A 20,288-nucleotide genomic window follows, 5' to 3' on the forward strand; every position below is an offset into this window, starting at 1 on the left:
AGGCGCTGCACATGCTCGAAACCTAATACAATAATTCAATTAAAATATTTAATCACCAAATAAAATTAGGGTTGCCATAACATATTTTTTTTTAACCATGTTCAATGGTTATTATTTAAAGTAAGCTTTAAATAATTTTGAAAAAATCTCCATACTTTTTTTTTTATGCGAAAATTGTCTGCTTAGTTTTTAAGTTGGTTGGAGCGGTTGGAGACCTAGGATATCATTTTTGTGTTTTTTCTTTTGTATATCAGGATAAAGTTTGTGGGAATCTTTTCTTCAGTTGTCCTGGTGGTATATGAAATTTCTTAATTCATTTCAGAATTTTGCAATGTCGAACAAGAAACAAAAATTAAAAAATTGTGTTTTTTATTTCTACTGGATATAAAAGTACAAAATTGGTATACAAAAATAAATACAAGTCATAATATCACTAAAAGCTTAGCACTTAAATACTATTTTAATTTACAATTTAAGACCAAATGTCTTTAACAGCTGGTATATTTTTTACAAATCCAAACATAAAACTCATTAGATCTGTCTCCGGATTCGACCATTGACAAGTTGGATATTTGTAACCACAATTTGTATTTCCAGTTCCTGAATCTATAGCATCTTTAACTGCAGTACCTTCCAAATATTGCAAAAGCCATTCAGAACTAAAAATATAAACATAATTTTTTTTTAACTATGACAGTAAATAAAACTCATAATTATGCTTACCTAACCAAACCATCAATTATCTTATTTGTTCCTGTTGCACGACCGTTGCGAACATGCTCTGCTGATTTTTTAACATACGCACAAATTGATTTTTGTATGCAAGCTGTTATGTCAATGTTATTTTTGTTAAAATTTTCTTCCACTGTTTGCATGATGCTACCAAAGGCTGTTTCTAAAATTGAAAAAAATTTACAACATTATGGATATCAATGTTTTAAAAGCCTTTTTCGTAATCAAAGTTAATGTTTTTAAACTCCAGTCTATAAGTTAAAATTAAGTTAAAGTAGACATGAAGTGGGAACAAATTATGCATTTTTAATTTTTTTTTTCAATAGCATATCATTAGTTACAAAAGACAACATATTATGCAAGTTGTAAGAAAAGATTCCTTGGTTTATTTTTCTTTATACTTTATTAAATAGAAGATGAGAAAGCCGAATCAAGGAAGTTAAGACATATTAATACAACTTGATGTTTAGTGGAATGCATTGAAAGTTTGCAAAAATTCAAAGACGAATCCGTACGTTAAGGGCGAAACTCATAGTCTTTACTCAAGTTAAGATTTTTCTCAACTTAAGCATTCACTTCAGTAGAATAAAATGTTGACTTGACAGAATATTTTTTTTCAATCAAACTCACAATGAAATTTGACTGATTTGAGGAAACTATCATCTAAGAAAATACATTTTTTTAATAGGTAATTTCCTATTCGTTTATTTCTTTAATGCTTAACATCTATCGTAACAAAAATAAAATCAAATTAATGAAGAATTTTTAAAAAAATATACATATTTTCAGTTGACAGCTGGATTGAGAACATATTTTCCTCAAGTCGAGATTTTACTTTACTCAAGTGGATCGCTCTATTTTTGCTGCGAATAATGACATTACTTGAAAGAATGCTTACAAATTGAGCATCGACTATGAATTCCGCTTTTGATGACTGTAACTCGATTTTAAACAAAGTACTAACTAAGTCTTTAGTTTATCTTTGCTTTTGCCGTATAAAATACTGTCAAAAAGTTAAGATAGGTATAGAAAAACAGTTTTTCAACAAAGTTTGAAGCATTTCGAAAAGCATTTTCTTTAGATTAAGTTTGCAGTTTAATTTTAAACTCTAATTTTATAGAAAATTTTACTAACTTATAGGCCGTTATACTTACTTTTCGTCAAAAACTACTCCTTAAGGTCTATCAAAGTATTGAAAACTCATGCAAGCTTATGGGAACTCGTGCAATGGACATTGATAGTTTAGGATGCAAGGCAACAGATGGAGGATTGGTATTAAATTACGCATTAAACTAAAAATGTCTAAAAATGCAGATTCGGCGTTTTAGGCTTTGAGCCGACGGTATGTCTTATCTATGTACGAGCTTAAAATAGGTTAGTCCCAATTTTTTGTTTACAAAAATTTGGCCTAATTTGTATTTTAAAGAGTGTAAGACAAAAAGTGTTAGTTATTTAGCTCTCTTTTTAAATATAAAATTTGTTTTTGCGAAAAGCTCCCATTTTTCAAATAATAGGTACCTACGCCAAATACAAAAAGAAATGTTTTTTTTCGAGAATTTTTTTATAGTCGTGAAAAATTTCATGAACAAATTCAGATTCGTGTTCACCACCCCCAAACAAATAAAAAATACAAGTTAAGTATGATTGAAAGTTAAACAAAATAATACAAGCATTTTTTCTTATCAAAATTAGTGTAGGTTTTATACGATAGTAGCTTATAAAAAATATGATCTTACTTTTTCATTTGAACATATTTTTTCGAGCTCTACCAATCGCTAACGGACTAAAAAAGGTTATTTATATAATCACTGAATGTATGTATGTACATATATCCTCAGAGTTTTCCTTTTCTCGTCAATTCGTCGATAAAGACTTCTTCTTCCTTTTTCTCGGCGCTGTTATGATCTCGATGTCGAGGGGATCATAACTATCCCACGTAACTGCTTCACACTAGTGATCCGCCTGTGGGGTTCGCCGGGTTGACCTCAGAAATCGGCGGCAAGCCTCCCGGTTTTGTATTGTTCCATTTCTAAGGCCAACTGAATGCTGGTGGTTTTGCATTTGCTTGTACCAGGAGTTTTTAGGCCTACCTTTCTTTCTATTTCGTGTTGGAACGTTGTATGATATTGCTTTTTTGACGGGGTTCTCAGGATCTCTCCTTTGAACATGACAATACCAACTGAGTCGGTCGTGTTCAATTTTTTGGGAGATGGTGTTTTTAACATGAAGGCTTCCTCGGATCTTCGTACTTCTAATTCTATCAAGCTTTGTTACTTCTGCTGTCATACGAAGCATCTTCATCTCAGCTGCCGTTAACTTACTCTCATACTTTTTGTACATTGTCCAACATTGTGAACCGTATGTGAGTGCTGGACGCACAACTACGGTGTAGAGTCTTCCTTTCAGCTTAGGGGGAATTTTTCGATCACAGAAGATAGCAGAATTTTCCCGCCACTTCATCCACCCTACGCTTACGCGATGATTGATATCGTCATCACAAGTACCTTCGTTATTTATCATAGACCCCAGATATTTAAACTTTTCACACTTGGGAAGCACTACACCATTCAAATAAATGTCAGGAATAGGCCTGTGTGGATCAGAAAATGGGCAGCATAGGTATTCTGTCTTTTTCGCGCTTATGCGGTACCCACTACCTTCTAGAACATCCACCCATACATCAAGTGCTCGTTGCAGGGATATCGGGTCTTCACTTATGATGGCTCCATCGTCAGCAAAGAATAACTGATGCACTTTTGGGTCCGTCACTTTGCCTTCAAGCAGGTAATCAAGAACGGTAAGTCGATAAGGACTTCTAACCTCGGAAATAGATTTTTAAAAATGTATCATGACAAGACTATTATATAGTATATATACAGGGTGTCCCAAAAGTAATGGATCAAACGAAATATGCTGATAGGCCAACTTAGGGGCTCTCAAAATTAGGTAACTTGTTCATCCCAAATCCTTACGGTTTTCGATTAAATGCATTATTTGTGAAATTTCGAAAAATCCCTACTTTGCAACAGTATTTTGCTTCCTCCGCCCACAATTGATTTTTGTTTTTTATTATTCTTTCACCAAAACATTGTCCAATAATAAGAAACAAATAATTGATCAAAATATTTTTTATTTCGTACACCATTTTGCTGCAAACTAATTAACAGTTCCAAATTTTTTCAAAACTCAATTTTTTACATTTATTTCGGAGCAAACCACCGAACAAATTTTATAGGGTGTGACACTGGTTTATTATTTTAAAAACTTGTCCCGATATTGCAGTTTTCAAAAAGGTATAAAAGTTTCCAAAGTTGAAGTTAGATCGAAAAATATTTCAATTTTAATTCAACAAAACAGGGTTTTTCAAAGCAAAAATCAAACAAAAATAAACACATTATCTCGAGCTGTTGTTTGTTTATTTTTCTTTGAACAAAAGCCTCTATTTTTGTTTGTATTTTTGCTCTGAAAAACCCTGTTTTGTTGAATTAAAATTGAAATATTTTTCTATCTAACTTCAACTTTGGAAACTTTTATACCTTTTTGAAAACTGCAATATCGGGACAAGTTTTTAAAATAATAAACCAGTGTCACACCCTATAAAATTTGTTCGGTGTGTTGCTCTGAAATAAATGTAAAAAATTGAGTTTTGAAAAAATTTGGAACTGTTAATTAGTTTGCAGCAAAATGGTGTACGAAATAAAAAATATTTTGATCAATTATTTGTTTCTTATTATTGGACAATGTTTTGGTGAAAGAATAATAAAAAACAAAAATCAATTGTGGGCGGAGGAAGCAAAATACTGTTGCAAAGTAGGGATTTTTCGAAATTTCACAAATAATGCATTTAATCGAAAACCGTAAGGATTTGGGATGAACAAGTTACCTAATTCTGAGAGCCCTTAAGTTGGCCTATCAGCATATTTCGTTTGATCCATTACTTTTGGGACACCCTGTATATAAAAAACGGATCGCTACTGAATAGCCAAAAAGTATCGAATTTTTCATCGATATTTTTGCAATATCGCCCAAGTCTAGCCTTGACAATTGTTTATAGTTCTGTGTTTGGGTACTTTTTGGGCCAAAACATGAAACTATCAATTCTTTAGAGAAGGCCTGAAATAACGCTCTCAAAAGATACACAAACTACAAAAAAAAAACTCAAAAAGCAAAAATTTTTTTGTTTTTAACATACAGGGTGTCCCAAAAGTAATGGATCAAACGAAATATGCTGATAGGCCAACTTAAGGGCTCTCAGAATTTGGTAACTTGTTCATCCCAAATCCTTACGGTTTTCGATTTAATGCAGTTTTTGTGAAATTTCGAAAAATGCCGACTTTGCATCAGTATTTTGCTTATTCCGCTCATAATTGATTTTTTGTTTTTTACAATTCTTCCACTAAAACGTTGCCTAATAATAGGAAATAATTAATTAATCAAAATATTTTCTTTATTTCATACGCCATTTTGCTGCAAATTAATTAACAGTTTCATGTTTTATAAAAACTCAATTTCTTACTTTTATTTCAGAGCAGCACCCCGAAAAAAAATTGTAGGGTGTGATACTGGTTTATTATTTTAAAAACTTGCCGTGTTATTGCAGTTTTCAAAAATGTATAAAAATTTCCAAAAGTGAAATTAGAACGAAAGATATTACAATTTAAATGTAACAAAACAGGGTTTTTCAGGGAAAAATAACAAACAAAAGTCGAGACTTTTATTCAAAAAAAAAATAAACAAACAACAGTCGAGAAAATGTGTTTATTTTTCTTTGTTATTTTTCTCTGGAAAGCCCTGTTTTGTTGCATTTAAATTGTAATATCTTTCGTTCTAATTTCAACTTTGAAAATTTTTATACATTTTTGAAAACTGCAATAACACGGCAAGTTTTTAAAATAATAAACCAGTATCACACCCTACAATTTTTTTTCGGGGTGCTGCTCTGAAATAAAAGTAAGAAATTGAGTTTTTATAAAACATGAAACTGTTAATTAATTTGCAGCAAAATGGCGTATGAAATAAAGAAAATATTTTGATTAATTAATTATTTCCTATTATTAGGCAACGTTTTAGTGGAAGAATTGTAAAAAACAAAAAATCAATTATGAGCGGAATAAGCAAAATACTGATGCAAAGTCGGCATTTTTCGAAATTTCACAAAAACTGCATTAAATCGAAAACCGTAAGGATTTGGGATGAACAAGTTACCAAATTCTGAGAACCCTTAAGTTGGCCTATCAGCATACTTCGTTTGATCCATTACTTTTGGGACACCCTGTATATATCTTCCCGGCCCTTTTTTATTTAAAAATTGTCTCTTTTGGTAAATTCACAAAATTCAGGTTACCTACTACGAAACGTACGTATCTCAGACACGACTTGGAATTTTTTAGAGATGAGATTAATCATTAGATTTTTCCAAAAACAGGTAACTTCTTATAGCATTTTTGATCTCGTTTTCAAACTTATGATAGTAAGATTTGTTATAAAAAAAATTGGTTGTCTGTAAGGTCGGTTTAAGGACGATAAGAAAATCTTAAGAGAATTAAAAAAATATTTGTAAGCAAAAATAAATTGCACGACTGGGGTCGCACGTACTTGCTCTTATGGTAAAAAAAGTTACTCTAATGTTAAAGTTTAAAATTTGATATTTTCACGGAATTTCGTTAGTGGTGCAAAAAAAAATAAAATCTGTTTTTATAAATAATTAAATGCCGTTTTAAATGATCTTTTACAAAAAACTAAGTATGCCATTTTAGTTCTAGTATAAAAAGGAATTTTCAGAAAAAAAATTTTCGAAAATCGTTAGAGCCGTTTTTTTTTAAAAATAATTTTTTATATATAAAAATTTTCTAACATTTTTCAAAAAAAAAATTGATATTCAATTTTGAATAAATAATTAATTTACACATAAAAACAAAATTTCAAAATTTTTCACCAACTCGTTTCCAAAAAATTGATTTTTCAAAAATAAATTTTGAAATATTTTTCAAAAATCCAAAAATGTGTTTTTTGAAAAATTAAAATTTTTTTTAAATAATGATTGTTTAAATGTTTCTGTATTAAAAATTTGGTCGAAATCTGTTTTGTCGTTTTTGAGAAATTCATAAATCCAAAAAACAGTTCTATGGCAGGTACCGTTAATAACTGTACAAAAAATATTTTTTTTATTATCAAAGGAGGCTCTTATCTGTAACAGTAAGCAGAAAAATTTTAATCAAAATCGTTAGAGCCGTTTTTGAAATAAATCAACTTTTCTGTTTCCGTTATATGACAAGTACCGTTAGTTTTCGTCCTAAAAAAAAAACTTCAATTTCTCCTCTAGGGAATCACCCAAAACTGTTAACTACCAAGTTTGAAGAAAATCGCTTCAGTAGTTTAGGCTGTAGCTCAAGGTTCTTACAGACAGACAGACAGACAGACAGAATTGCCGGACCCACTTTTTTGGCATTCTCCATCATCCTTATGTCATGTAAAATTGTTATCTCGAGCTCGATTTTTTTTACGAATCCTAAACTTGCCCTATAGTACCTATATCGCAAGTAAAAATAAATCGTCTATCTTTGGATTCGACCCCAGACCTCTCCAAAAGACCAATCATTCAAAGTTTTAACTAAACCTAACTAAGATGACACATTTAACGTAATTAACGTAACAGTCTTTTCATGTTGCTTAACAGTCCCAACGTTTTTGCTCTCAACCAGGTTTATTAAATAAATTTTGTGTTGTAATAAAAATTTTGTTAATTACTTTGATTCGTAATCTCATAAAATGTGTATCATGCGTTTAAAACAGTTAAGATTACAACAAATAGAAAAATTATGAATATTTTCTAATGAAAAAACACTCAACACCATACCAATTGTTTACAAACAAAAATCAAGGCCAGTATTTTTCCCCCAGAACATTATTAACAAACAAATTTACCATGACAAATGTCGAAATGCAAATAAAATATAGGAAATTTAATTTATGTACTATACTTACTTTCTTGTGTCTTTTTTTTTAGGATCAACAGAAACTGAGACACAAGACAAGATTACGGCCCAAATGTTAATTTCAAAAAATCAGCAGTTTAGGAATTAGAACTTGTTACAAACTGCAGGTTAACCCTGATAAAATTTCTCTAATGAACTGAAATCATTAATCATGCTTTTTGAAGTCATGTTTAAAAACCTTATTTTTTTTAGTTTTAGTCTGATAGCTCTTATCACTTTCATACTTTTGATTAGTTCTAATATAAGCATTTAAAACCGGATGCCATAGTTTTTTCTTTTTTTCTGGTTTCACCTAATAACACTATCTTACCAATTTTCTTTCCATCAGAACTTCTTTGTATTAATTTGAAAGGATCCAGCATGCTGCTAACGTCAGTTATCCTAGAATGTCTTCTTATCCCATCGGTTGTTGTTTTTCCAACTAGTGAATGAAATAACAATCCAAACACTGCACTTCCACCAAGTAGCAATCCTGCTAACACAATTGCAGGTGTATTTAAATTCACTAAGCTCTGTAATAAAATATAAGTGTTTTTTCTTTAATCCATAATATTATAGAATTAGGCTTTATAGATTTACTTTAACAGCTTGACCAGTTTTCTGCATACTCTTTTTTACTGGAACATGAATAAACGGTACCGCGAATTCCAAATCAATTGTCAAATCCTCATCCAAGGCATGAAATGAAAACAGTTTCGGTATCCTTGATTCCATATTTTCACCCTCTAAAGGAGCTTCCGTAGGCATAATGATTGTTGTTGGTTTTCTATGACGATGTCGATGATGGATTTTTCGAGAATTTCTTTCACTAGAACTATTTTCTGTTAGATTCAAGTCATAGGGGCTACTTAATACAAAATCACAATTAACAATCACAAGAAAAACTAATAAACACACAACACTTGTCTCGCGCAACATACTGCTTGTTTTGAGTTGCAAAAAATATCTGAAACCTATTTCAAGATTAGTTCATTATTTAAGCCAAGATTTTGTGTGATGGAATATTATTGTTACAAAGCGATGACATTTTTGCGCCTGGGTGGTATAGACCAATTTGTATATAAAAGGAGTTGTTTTTTTTTCTCAATGTTTCGCTCTGATGGATGAGTTTTTCTCGACTCGAAAGCAATAACTCAACACCAGATTGAAGATTCACTCAAGACGATAGTTACAGTTTGCTGGTATCTTATAAGGAAAATTAAATAACAAATAACTAAATGAATTGGTCTATAAGCAAAGCAGTGTATGGAGATGTCACATTTGTCATTTGTTAGACACTAAGCTTTTTATAATTAAGGCATCTGTATCAAGAATTATGATTTATTTAATGCTGTACAGTCTTTTATGAAAGTAGGTTTCAATTGAGAGGATTTTTGGGTTTGTGTCATCTTTTTTCCAAAGAATTTAAAATTTCAATAAGCATTATTATGTCCTCGCGTTGGGCGCCAGTAGCAAACAAATGGTTCTTCAATCTATTAAAGAAGTAAAATTATGAGCCAAACACAATTCGTGTCCCCCAAGCGAATGGGGGACAGTGTATTAGCATTCTTAACAAATTTTTCACATTTACTTGTTGCACATACTGTTTTTAAATATAATTTAGTTTTTGAGATTTTGAACTTAGATTTAACCTAAAGTTGATGAAATATTGCAGAAAAATAAATCGTCAACTTTTGCATGTAGTTTCCATCTTCTATTTGCGAAATTCTCGGAACAGTGGCTTTTGTAAATTGAAATGAATTACATCTGTTTTAGTAGAAAGCAAAAGTGTTGACAAAGCTAATAATGATTTCATTCATTACAAGATGCAACCCAAAACTAAGTACATTTCAGATCTATAAGATCTGTATAATTTAAATTTTTTTTTAATAAAAAGGATTTTACTTATAAATGGTTTTCAAAATTGCAAAAATAAGAATAATAAGTGTAATTTTCCATCAGAGTTTGCACGTTGTTAGTGTTACTAGGTAGGTCCTACCAAATCTCGAATTCGATTGTAACTTTGCATGAAATCCACTTAAATTTTCATTTGATATAGAAATTGAAAACATATGAATACCTTTAATCATAAATTTTATGACCTTCACACGTTATGATTTAAGTGTCTTAACTTTTTCGCAATCTGGTAAAGTAAAGTGGCTCATGTTAACTAAACAAACTATCTACTATGATCGGTGAACCATTTCTTTTTTAAATTAAGTGGTTATGAATAAAAACATTAAAAAATAATAGAAACAATAGAAGGTGTAACAGCAATTTTAACGCTTTGATTATCACATTTAAAACCCAGATTTCGTATGCTAGGTACATGAAAAATCTGATGGGATAATGCCGACATGAATTCTATTGTATATAAAGCATCTAGGAATGTAGGTATTAGATAAAAAAAAAATAATTAAAAATTAATTTTAAATCCAAAAATGTACTTTGGTACAATTTGGTTTAAAAAAAAAAAAGGATTTTTGTATAGATCTACAGATCCAAGAGATTTAACGTTAATCGTAACTGTTTGTCTCGGATAAATAAGTTACCAGATTTTGAAAACCCTTAAGTTTGCTTTTCAGTACATTTTGTTTGAACCATTCATTTTTTTTTTTTTTTTTTGAAAAATCACCAATTCATTTTTTTGAATACAAAAAATTTTATTAATAAAAAAAAACGACTCTTACGATTTTAATTTTTTTTTTTCATGCAAGAAATCATATGGCACACGTTGTTTTGTAATGAAAATGATTTCAAAAAGCAGATTTTATGTAGTATGTATTTTTTACATTATTATTAATAAAACCAAATTATAATTTTTTCCCTTATTTCTTTTTATAAAAGCTTTAAGATAAGAGCTACTTTTACCATATGAGAAAAAGTAGGTGCGACCCAGTCGTGCATTTTATTTTTATTGGAATTCACAGGAACCGTTTTCAAAAAAAAAATAAAAAATTCTAAAATTGGTAGGTATACAGGGTGTCCCAAAAGTAATGGATCAAAACTCAATTTCTAACATTTATTTCAAAGCAACACACCGAAAAAAATTTGTATGTTGTGAAACTGGTTTATTATTTTAAAAACTTATCCCGATATTGCAGTTTTCAAAAAGGTATAAAAGTTTCCAAAGTAGAAGTTAGATCGAAAAATATTTCAATTTTAATTCAACAAAAAAGGGTTTTTCAGAGCAAAAATCAAACTCACATTCTCCATGATCACGAAGAAAAAAATAACAAAAATAATAAAAAATTATTAAAATTATTTTTATTTTAAGTGGAGTGATTGAATATAATCCAATATAAGTTCAAGTGACCTCAACTCCAAAAATTTATAAAGCGTTTCGCCCAGGTACGACAGTGGGCTCATCAGTTAGATCTGTCGTACCTGGGCGAAACGCTTTATAAATTTTTGGAGTTGAGGTCACTTGAATAGGGCTGTAAAAGTAACGACAAAATGAATACCCGCATGTATACGTTACTTTTGGTTCTAGTACCCGCATCAACGATATCGTTACTCGTTACTTTCGTTACTTTAGGTATATTTCGTATGTTTCGCATGTTTCGCATGTTTCGTATGTTTCGTATGTTTCGTATGCTTCGTATGCTTCGTATATTTCGTATATTTCGTATGTTTCGTATATTTCGTATATTTCCTACATTTGGTATTTTTGTTATGTCTCACGATTTACGTTAAGAACTTATTATTTTGGTTGGTTTTTTTTTTTTTTTAATATATATTAAAAGTAAAAACGACATTAAAAATTTAATAATGCAAGATTTTGAATGACAAGAAATCTTTTTTAAAATGGTATACAAATATTCTCTAGCTCAACTAGCTTAGCAAAGAGTAAAGTTTTCAAGAATCTGCTTTCAATATCAGATTTTCGATGTACCTAAAAGTAATTTTTTTTTAAGATATGAATGTGCCTGTGCTGAATAAAGTTTTTACCAGAAATAGTTAAATAGAATCATAACTAACATAATTAAGAAACCAAACAATTCAAGATTCAAATAAGAATATACGAACACGCCCATGTTTCGTTTCCTCCCGGTCCAAACTTAAAAATTGTCATTGCAGCCAACCTAAAATAAAAAACCATTCAATCATTTCATTCAATCACATTCATTCCATATTCTCATTCAAAGTTGTCGTCACTCATGTCAGACACCACCTCACCACACACAAGCAAGAAAGTAGTACCTACTTGAAATCAAAAGAAAAAAAAAAAACAAAAACTTTAAACCACGAATAAAACCAAAATTGTAATTATTTGTTTGAATCAAACTAAAGAATAAAATAAATTAAACAAATCAAACAAAGGAAAAGAAAAATTCTTTTTATTAATTACAAAAGGAAAAAAGGAGAAAACATAATACAAGTACGGCTACGCCCCAACAGATGCAGTGTACCATTTTGTTTTTGTTTCACATTTCGTATACCTATCCAAATTGGTATTCTAATTGGAATGTATCTACACTACACTCAAAAACACTCACATAATTCACTCCACACGCACATGTCCATAAAAAACAGGTACGAAAGAGAAAGAAACAGAATTCTTATTTACCCCTTTTGATAAACATACACAAAAACAGAACAACAAAATCGTAAAATACATAAATGATGATACCGAACCGATACGAGATGCGAAATAATGCGCACACGACAAATGCAGTGTACCATTTTGTTTTCGTTTCGCATTTCGTATATCCAATCCAAATTGGTATTGGAATTGGAGTATCGTCGTTACTCGTATGTTCCGTATTTTTCGTATGTTTCGCACGTTTCGCACGTTTCGTATGTTTCGCATGTTTCGTTACTTGTTCAGTACTAGTAACGAAACATACGAGTAACGAAATTATTTGGGCAGTAACGTTTCGTTACTCGTTACTGAAGTGAATACCCGCATTTAAGTAACGAATACATACGGTTTGCTACAGCTCTACACTTGAACTTATATTGGATTCTCCATGATCGTTATATCAAGTATTTTTTTATCTCAAATCGTTTACGTACGCTTAACTTCATATACAAGGTGTCGCACAACCGAAAACAATGGTTTCCTGTCCTGAGGTAATTCTAAACGTTTTACGTCGTTGGTTTCTTTAACAAGTTTCATTTTTGCAAACTTTCATCGATTTTAAGAATAGAATTCATTCATGTCAAGATTGCGTTAAAATTTGCGTTCAGATGTTTTCTGTTCTGTTATGATCTATGTAACTATTTCCTCGTTGAGCAGATTAAATCGTAATTAATTCTTGTTCGAACAAAATTGAAATTTTTAAAATTATGACTTGCGAATTGCTATTTAGTTTGACTGCATTGCGGGATAAACGTCGTAGTTTTCTAATCGGAATCGTTCGACTAGATTAAGTTTGGCATAAAAAGACATATTTTAGAAAAACTGTTATAACTCGAGAACGAAGCGAAAACAAGAAAATTACCTCATTGCTTTTGAACTTAGAATTACCCCAAGAACCTATGGTTTTTGCCTGTGACTTTGACTGTGGGAATCTCTGTCTAGTCCTTTTTGTCGCAAGTAAAAAATAGATAGAAGTCCAAAATGAATACAAACCATCTTCTCTTTCGACTTTAACTGCAAAAAACATAACTTAACAAGAATAAATAAGACAATACCATTTTTTCGTTTTAACAATTTTAATTTTTCTTTCAATTAAAATTTAAACATTCATCTAACAATTACTATAAAAAGCTTTCAAATATCGGAAGCAATCCTTATTATAACCTTCAAGAACTGGTCGACCAACTTTATATCCACATTCGGCAAACAAATCAACATTTGGCAAATGGAACCAATAATTCTTTATGCCATCTAGACCACTCAATTGCAAAGTATTAAGTTGATAGACTCCAAAATGAAAAGTTTGTCCATCGGTTTGAATACTCTGTACAACAATTGGTTTTGGTAGTTGCTCAACAGATTCCTGAAAATACACAATACATCAGATTTTCAAAAATATTTGCCTACAAGTTAATACCCCATAAAGTTGCTTAGCTCTAGCAGATGCCACGGTAAATGCTTTAAGTAAATTTCTCGCTTGGAACTGAGACGTTGTCACAGGTGTTTGATGTAAATTCTTGACATTTTCCTTATCAAAGTGCACAAAGATTGTGTGAGGATGACTGCATGGCAAAGCACTTCGAAGAGCTTAATAAAAAGAAGAGAAATCAAATTGAAATCGAATTGGCAACAGAAGATTCAAGACAAACTCACGATAACTATTCTTTGTGGTGTAAATGTTCTTTTTTGGGATCGTGATTGTGTGTTTGATTGGATACAAATCGGGTAATTCGGTTTCGTACTTCCCTTTGACTGCTTCAATTGGTTTTGCCGACGTCATAAAAGTGTCAGCCGAAAGTTCAAACTGCAGCAAGTCTCCGTCTTTCGTCAGACTCACATTAAAGGCAGCATTATCAAAGATTTGCCTGCGAGAAGTCACAGAACTTCCCGACAGCTTTTCACATTCGAAAATGAGTTTGTTAATCAAGAGTCGCCTGAAGGAAACCACAGTTATCAACAAATTGGTGAGAGTACGATAACTGTGGCACCGAGATTTGATAACGGTATTTTGTAGAGGGGTTCAATACAAGTATTTGTCTACTATGGGAGGGGGGGTCTATCTCCCCTCGTCTAGACGGGAGGGGCAATTTTCTAAAAAAAACAACGGCAACACTTACAGTTATGAATGATATCTTTTTCAAAAGTCACAATTGTACGCTTTACTGGCTGAATACAATAGTTTTAAAAAACACATTTAATACTATTTTTGTCAGGACCGTTAATTTCAATACAAAATTTACTGATACAAAAAACTGTTTCAATTGATTTTCTATTAAACACTGAAAACCATTATGTTTCTATGGCTTTCTAGTTTTTGATAAAATTGTAAAAAAAAAAAAACTACTTTTATAACAATTTTTTTTTTTTCTGTTTTGATAACTTTGGCCATCAAAAAAAAAGATCTTCGATATTTAATACATTATGTAGATTAGTTGGCAGCATGTGCTCCGCTTAGGGTATGTTAAGTCGCCAGGCAGGCGCTAATGTCAACAGTTTTTTAACTTAAAAGTATCTTGCTCTCAACTAACTCTATGTAATAAATATGGAAGATCTTTTTGGTTTATGGAACTGTTAATACCAAAGTTATCAGCAAAAAAAAAATAAAAGTCTGATAAAAAATTTGTTTTTTTTTTATTTTTCCATTTTCTCAAAAACTAAAAGAAAAAACATTTATGATTTTCAGTGTTTGATAGGAAATTGAGGCAGTTTTCTGTATAAGTACATTTTGTATTGAAATTAACGGCCATGACAAAAATAGTATTCAATTTGCGTTTAAAAATTGTTTTCCCTAATTTAAACTTTGAGAACGATTATTTCAAAAATTATTGATTAATTTAAAAATTTTAATAAAGCGTATAGTCGAGTCAAATTAAACATAAAATTTGTAAAGTCTCGGAATCCAGGGAAAGACGATGCATCTGTAATGTGAGTATAGGGCTGCATTATTAAAGGGTCAAATAAGAAAGTTAAAAAAAAAATTTCACCGCTCTCCATTACAACAGTTTTTATGAACCGTTTACTGTCATTCCGTATGCAAGCGTCAATCGGAATTGCTGTCTCATTTTAGATTTTGCTCAAACTTTGTAGGGATGTTCTCTAGGACTGTAAGGAAGCAAATCCATGATGATTTAATTTTAAGTTGGGTGGTTTCCCCGCTATCCGCATTCGAACTTTTTCAGAAGGTCATATTTATGTTATTATAGCTTTGCGTCTACTAAAGATATTTTTTTGTTTGAAACGCAATTTTAAAGCTTAAGAATAGTAATTTTTGAATATATATTAAAAAATTACGTAATAATTATCCCTGAATTAAAAATAATTTTTGAGAAACTGGTTATATTGCTGATTTTTCATGGTTTTTGACTGGCTCCAGAACCTTGGATATTATATGTACGAGGCTTATACTTACCAAATATTAAAAACAGATATTTTTCAAAAAAATAAATCTAAAATGAACTCGATAGCTGTACTCCTTATGCAAAAATTTTAAGTTCAAAGTATTGAGTTTTTTTAAAAAAGCTAATTTTTATACTGTCATTTTCCACGATTTGACTAAACGAAGAAATGTGAAACTTACAGTGTGTCAAGTTAAGAGTACGAACTAAATATGCTATAAATTTCATGCTTCTATCTTATGTCAAAGATAATGCAATCATAGCCTTAAGTAGGGGTTATTTTGGCTTTTTAGCATTTTTGCGAATTTTCAAACAAGCGGTACACTAAGAAGATGTGAAAATAACACAATTTTTTTTCAGAACTTAAAGTTCAAAGTTTCAACTTAACACACTGTAAGTTTCATGTTCCTATCTTTAGTCAAATCGTAAAAAATAGTAGCAAAAAAAAAATATTTTTTCAAAAAACTCAAAACTTTGAGCTTAAAATTTTTGCATTAGGAGTATAGCTATAGAATTGAATTAAGATTTATTTTGTTGAAAAATATCTGGTTTTAATATGTGGTAAGTATAAGCCTCGTACATATAATATCTAAGGTTCCATGAAAACTCAGCAAAATTACCAGTTTTTTTCAAAAATTATTTTTAATTCAGGGATAATTATTACGTAATTTTTTAATATATATTCAAAAATTACTATTCTTAAGCTTTAAAATGGGGTCTCAAACAAAAAAATATCTTAAGTAGACGCAAAGCTATAATAACATAAAAATGACCTTTTGAAAAAGTTCGAATGCGGGTAGCGGGGAAACCACCCAACTTATAATTAAATTATCATGGATTTGCTTCCTTACAGTCCTAGAGAACATCCCTACAAAGTTTGAGCAAAATCTAAAATGAGACAGCATTTCCGATTGACGCTTGCATACGGAACGACAGTAAACGGTCCATAAAAACTGTTGTAATGGAGAGCGGTGAAATTTTTTTTTTAACTTTCTTATTTGACCCTTTAATAATGCAGCCCTATACTCACATTACAGATGCATCGACTTTCCCTGGATTCCGAGGTATAAAGCTAATTTGAATCCACTAGTACAATTGTGGCTTTTAAAAAGGGTATCATAACTGTAAGGGTTCATGTTGTTTATTAATAATTGTTGTTATTTAGGCCCAATTTTTTTACACTCGATTAAATTTTAAGTTTCCATTAAAAACGGGAAATTTTAAAATTTGTATGTGATTTGACAGAATTTTTATTTTTGATGGGGTCTTTAAATATAATGGAGAGTGAATAAATTCAGCCTTAATAATTTGTTTGTTAATAATTTTTGTTTTATTTTAGGTAGTTTTTTTAGAAAATTGCCCCTCCCGCCTAAACGGGAAGGAGATAGACCCCTTCCCATAGTAAAAAATACTTGTATTGAACCCCCCTACAATCTTACGTTATCAAATCTCAGTGCCACAATTATCGTATTCGTGCCAATACATTTTTTCCAATTTAATTACTAATTCATACCTCCTCCTGTTGTGTGAAATTCCATACTCTCTGGGCAAAGTGAAAGCAGGACGTTCGGGAATTTTGATCTTTGGCAATTTAACTTGCTCAGCATCAAGAACATGCGAAGCCATAATCGAATTCTGAATGTTCTTGTCAACATTGCTATTCAATTGCATTTTGCTGATAGTTTCCTCAATGTTTTTTGGAAAACCATTAATTTCAATTGTTTTGGTTAGAATTTGTGCTTGTGCAACACCTTCCAGAAGCACATTTGAATCACCATAAACGTGACATGGTTTTGCATGCCAATTCGGATGGAAAGCATCTTCAGCTGTTTGAGTTATTAATGGTTCAGCAAAGACTAATCTTTCAAAGCTGTAAAATATAAGAATGAAGATGAATTTCATTCATTTTTTGCAAATAAAATTAAGACCAACTTTTGTTTTGATCGTGGTTCTTTGAGTACATCTTTGGGATTTTTAACTTCGATTCCTAGCTTGGCTAATTCTGATGCTGCACCTGTGTCACGTGCAACACGTTTACCCTGAATTTGCCAATGCTTTTTGAACATCCATCCTAAATGTTGAGCACATAATTTGTTGGTAAAACGCATTTTTTATTTAAACAAATTCAAGGGAGAAAAATAAAATACTGTGAAAAACCGATGTTATTTAACATCAGCCGTTGACACATGCGGTGACTTTTTTTTAGCTGTCAAACTAGGAAATGTAGTAGATAAGGAACGTAATAGATTAAAAACTAATAAAAGTTCTACATGTGCCAAAAATAAGATGTATGTTTATGTTACGTTTCCATCAGTCACATTATGTTTAGGGCGATTTAAGTTGAGCATAGCTGCCAATCGAAATGTGAAAACTTGTAAATTGCGATTAGTCATCAAACTTTTAAATAATTTTGAAAGGGCAGCGTGTATAAAACACCCAAGTAACAATTTTACTTGCATAAGGTCCATTTTGTTCGATTCTACAAGCTATAGTTTGTATAGGTTTAGTTTAAGGCTTACTTAAGCAAGTCATCCATTTTGGAAAGAAAGTAGGTCTCCTTAAGGCTATCTAGAAGTGTTAAGAAGAAGCCTTGTAAATATCAGCCCTGTTCCATTGGAGGTTTTGGTTAATCAAGTACTATCATCTACTCATGCTTTTCTTCCCGAGTAGATACGATTTGTATTGAATACGTTAAAAGTGCGTTCCATTGAAAATCCCTAGTAAAGTACTAGTAGTACTTTGCCAACTCCCAAAGGAACAGAGTTATCAGTTAAAGAAGACCTTTGTAAAACCTGTTTGAACCGTTCTGAAGAAGCCTTGTATTTTCAAGTGACAGAAGGCCTCTATAAGACCTGTTCCAAGAGGTTCTTGTAAGTATGCAATGTTTTCACCTATAAGTCCCGACAAACTATTTTGGTTCTATAAATCTTTACAGATGCAATTGTTGCTTCTGTAAAGCATTATAGAAGCAAAATTGTTAGTAGGGGTATGCTAAGTTTTTATCCTGCAGATATGCAATGTTTGTAACGCATTAGAAAAAAACATTGCATTTCAATGTGAGGTTTCAATTAGCTCCCAATTTTCCACTCATCTTTAATATTCGAGCATGGTCTACTGGTAAGGTGCTGGCTTAGTATGCAGAGGTACGTGGGATCTATTCCTGGCCGGGCCATGAAAATAAAAAAAATGTGTTCTTTTTCAATTAAAATAATATTCTCATCATTTCAGAACAACAGAAAAACGAAAAGAAACAAAATAGGAAAAAAATAAAATAAATAGTATGTACAAATACAGAAAAAAACAAAAGAAAATAAAAAAAATTAAATAAAATTCAATAAATTCTTTTTTTAATGCATAAATTCAACATCTTCTTCAACACCTTCAACAACTTCTATAAGGCCTTATTATAACATCCTACGCAAGTAATCCGGTTTGTGCATTAGATAAACCCTCTGCAGGAAGACCTCCGTTAGGCCATTTTAAGCTGTTTGTCACAAGCTATTAGCTTGTGAATTACCTGTGAAGGAAAGTCATGCAATTTCGGTAAAATGCGCCAAAATGATTTGTATAAGACCTGTCCTTCTTGTTATGAAAGCCAAAAAATAGCTTGCATTGACCCTTATGAAAGCTAAATTGTTACTTGGACATGCTGCCGTTTCAAAACATCAGTCGTCGTTGTTGTGGGACAACCTTCAGTATGAAAGTTCAAGTTTTTAACTAACCGATCATGTAATTTGTTATTTTATGAACCTTTATACAAAACTGAACCTCAAATATATCCCCGATTTCAAAATAAAAAAAATCGCGAAGAAATTGCGAAATTTTATTCTATACACCATATTCTACAAATATTGGGTGCGTTCACTCGTCTTAAGGTACCTGGATACCTTTGTGTTGTTGTAATCCCATGTAAAATCACTGCTGATCGTGAACATGGTGTTGACAAGAAAAAAAATCTAAAGGTATCCTAGAAAATTTCTGGATACTCAATACTCATGTATCTAATAGGAGATTTGTAGAACAGCTGATTCGTGTTCACAAACGTATCGGATACTTAGGTATCTTGTATAGCTTATCTATGCGTACGTGAACTTACCCATTTACACCGGGTTGGATGTAGGGGAAGTGGAGGCAAAACCGCATCACGGAAAAGAAAAATAAGACGATATTGGGAGGTATGTTTAAAAAGTTTTAAAAAGTGAAAACTTTACGATTTTTATATAAAATAATTTTCTTAATTTGCAGTCAATATCAAAATTAGAGGTGAGATTAAAAAAAAGCATTGTTTTATTTTGTTTGCAGATTACCAATATAAATAACGAAGAGAAATAGTTCAATTTTAAAGTTCAAGTGACCTCATACGCCTCAGTGAACTGATTGTTTTTATATGTCGAAAATTAACTACGTACAGAAATATTTTGACCTTTAAAAAAATAGGCCATGTTTATCGAATACATTTAAAGCATATACAGACATTAGATAATCAATTTGATGACTGATGGTTAAAATTAATTAATCACATAATAGTAAACAAACTACACTTTTATTTTAAGAACCATCAACAAAGAAAACAAAATTTTTAAATTTTTAAACCCAATAATT

The 20,288-nt window shown here is 31.0% G+C and overlaps 2 protein-coding genes across 2 annotated transcripts; both read right to left on the reverse strand.

Annotated features, from left to right (window-relative positions):
* Positions 1–392: 392 nt before the first annotated feature.
* On the reverse strand, positions 393–8,997 carry LOC129916528 (uncharacterized). Its single transcript, XM_055996529.1, has 4 exons — positions 8,307–8,997; positions 8,038–8,239; positions 724–895; positions 393–659 (listed from the first exon to the last, which is right to left on the reverse strand). The coding sequence occupies exons 1-4, from the start codon at positions 8,643–8,645 to the stop codon at positions 473–475; spliced, it is 900 nt and encodes a 299-aa protein (XP_055852504.1). The 5' UTR covers positions 8,646–8,997; the 3' UTR covers positions 393–472.
* A 4,371-nt stretch (positions 8,998–13,368) lies between these two features.
* Positions 13,369–17,888, reverse strand: LOC129916004 (39S ribosomal protein L37, mitochondrial). The gene is made up of 5 exons (XM_055995760.1): positions 17,619–17,888; positions 17,200–17,556; positions 13,945–14,225; positions 13,709–13,878; positions 13,369–13,654 (listed from the first exon to the last, which is right to left on the reverse strand). Exons 1-5 carry the CDS (start codon positions 17,792–17,794, stop codon positions 13,403–13,405), a joined length of 1,236 nt encoding a protein of 411 aa, XP_055851735.1. The 5' UTR covers positions 17,795–17,888; the 3' UTR covers positions 13,369–13,402.
* Positions 17,889–20,288: the final 2,400 nt, after the last annotated feature.

Source organism: Episyrphus balteatus, chromosome 3 (genome assembly GCF_945859705.1).
Source record: "Episyrphus balteatus chromosome 3, idEpiBalt1.1, whole genome shotgun sequence".
Taxonomy (NCBI): domain Eukaryota; kingdom Metazoa; phylum Arthropoda; class Insecta; order Diptera; family Syrphidae; genus Episyrphus; species Episyrphus balteatus.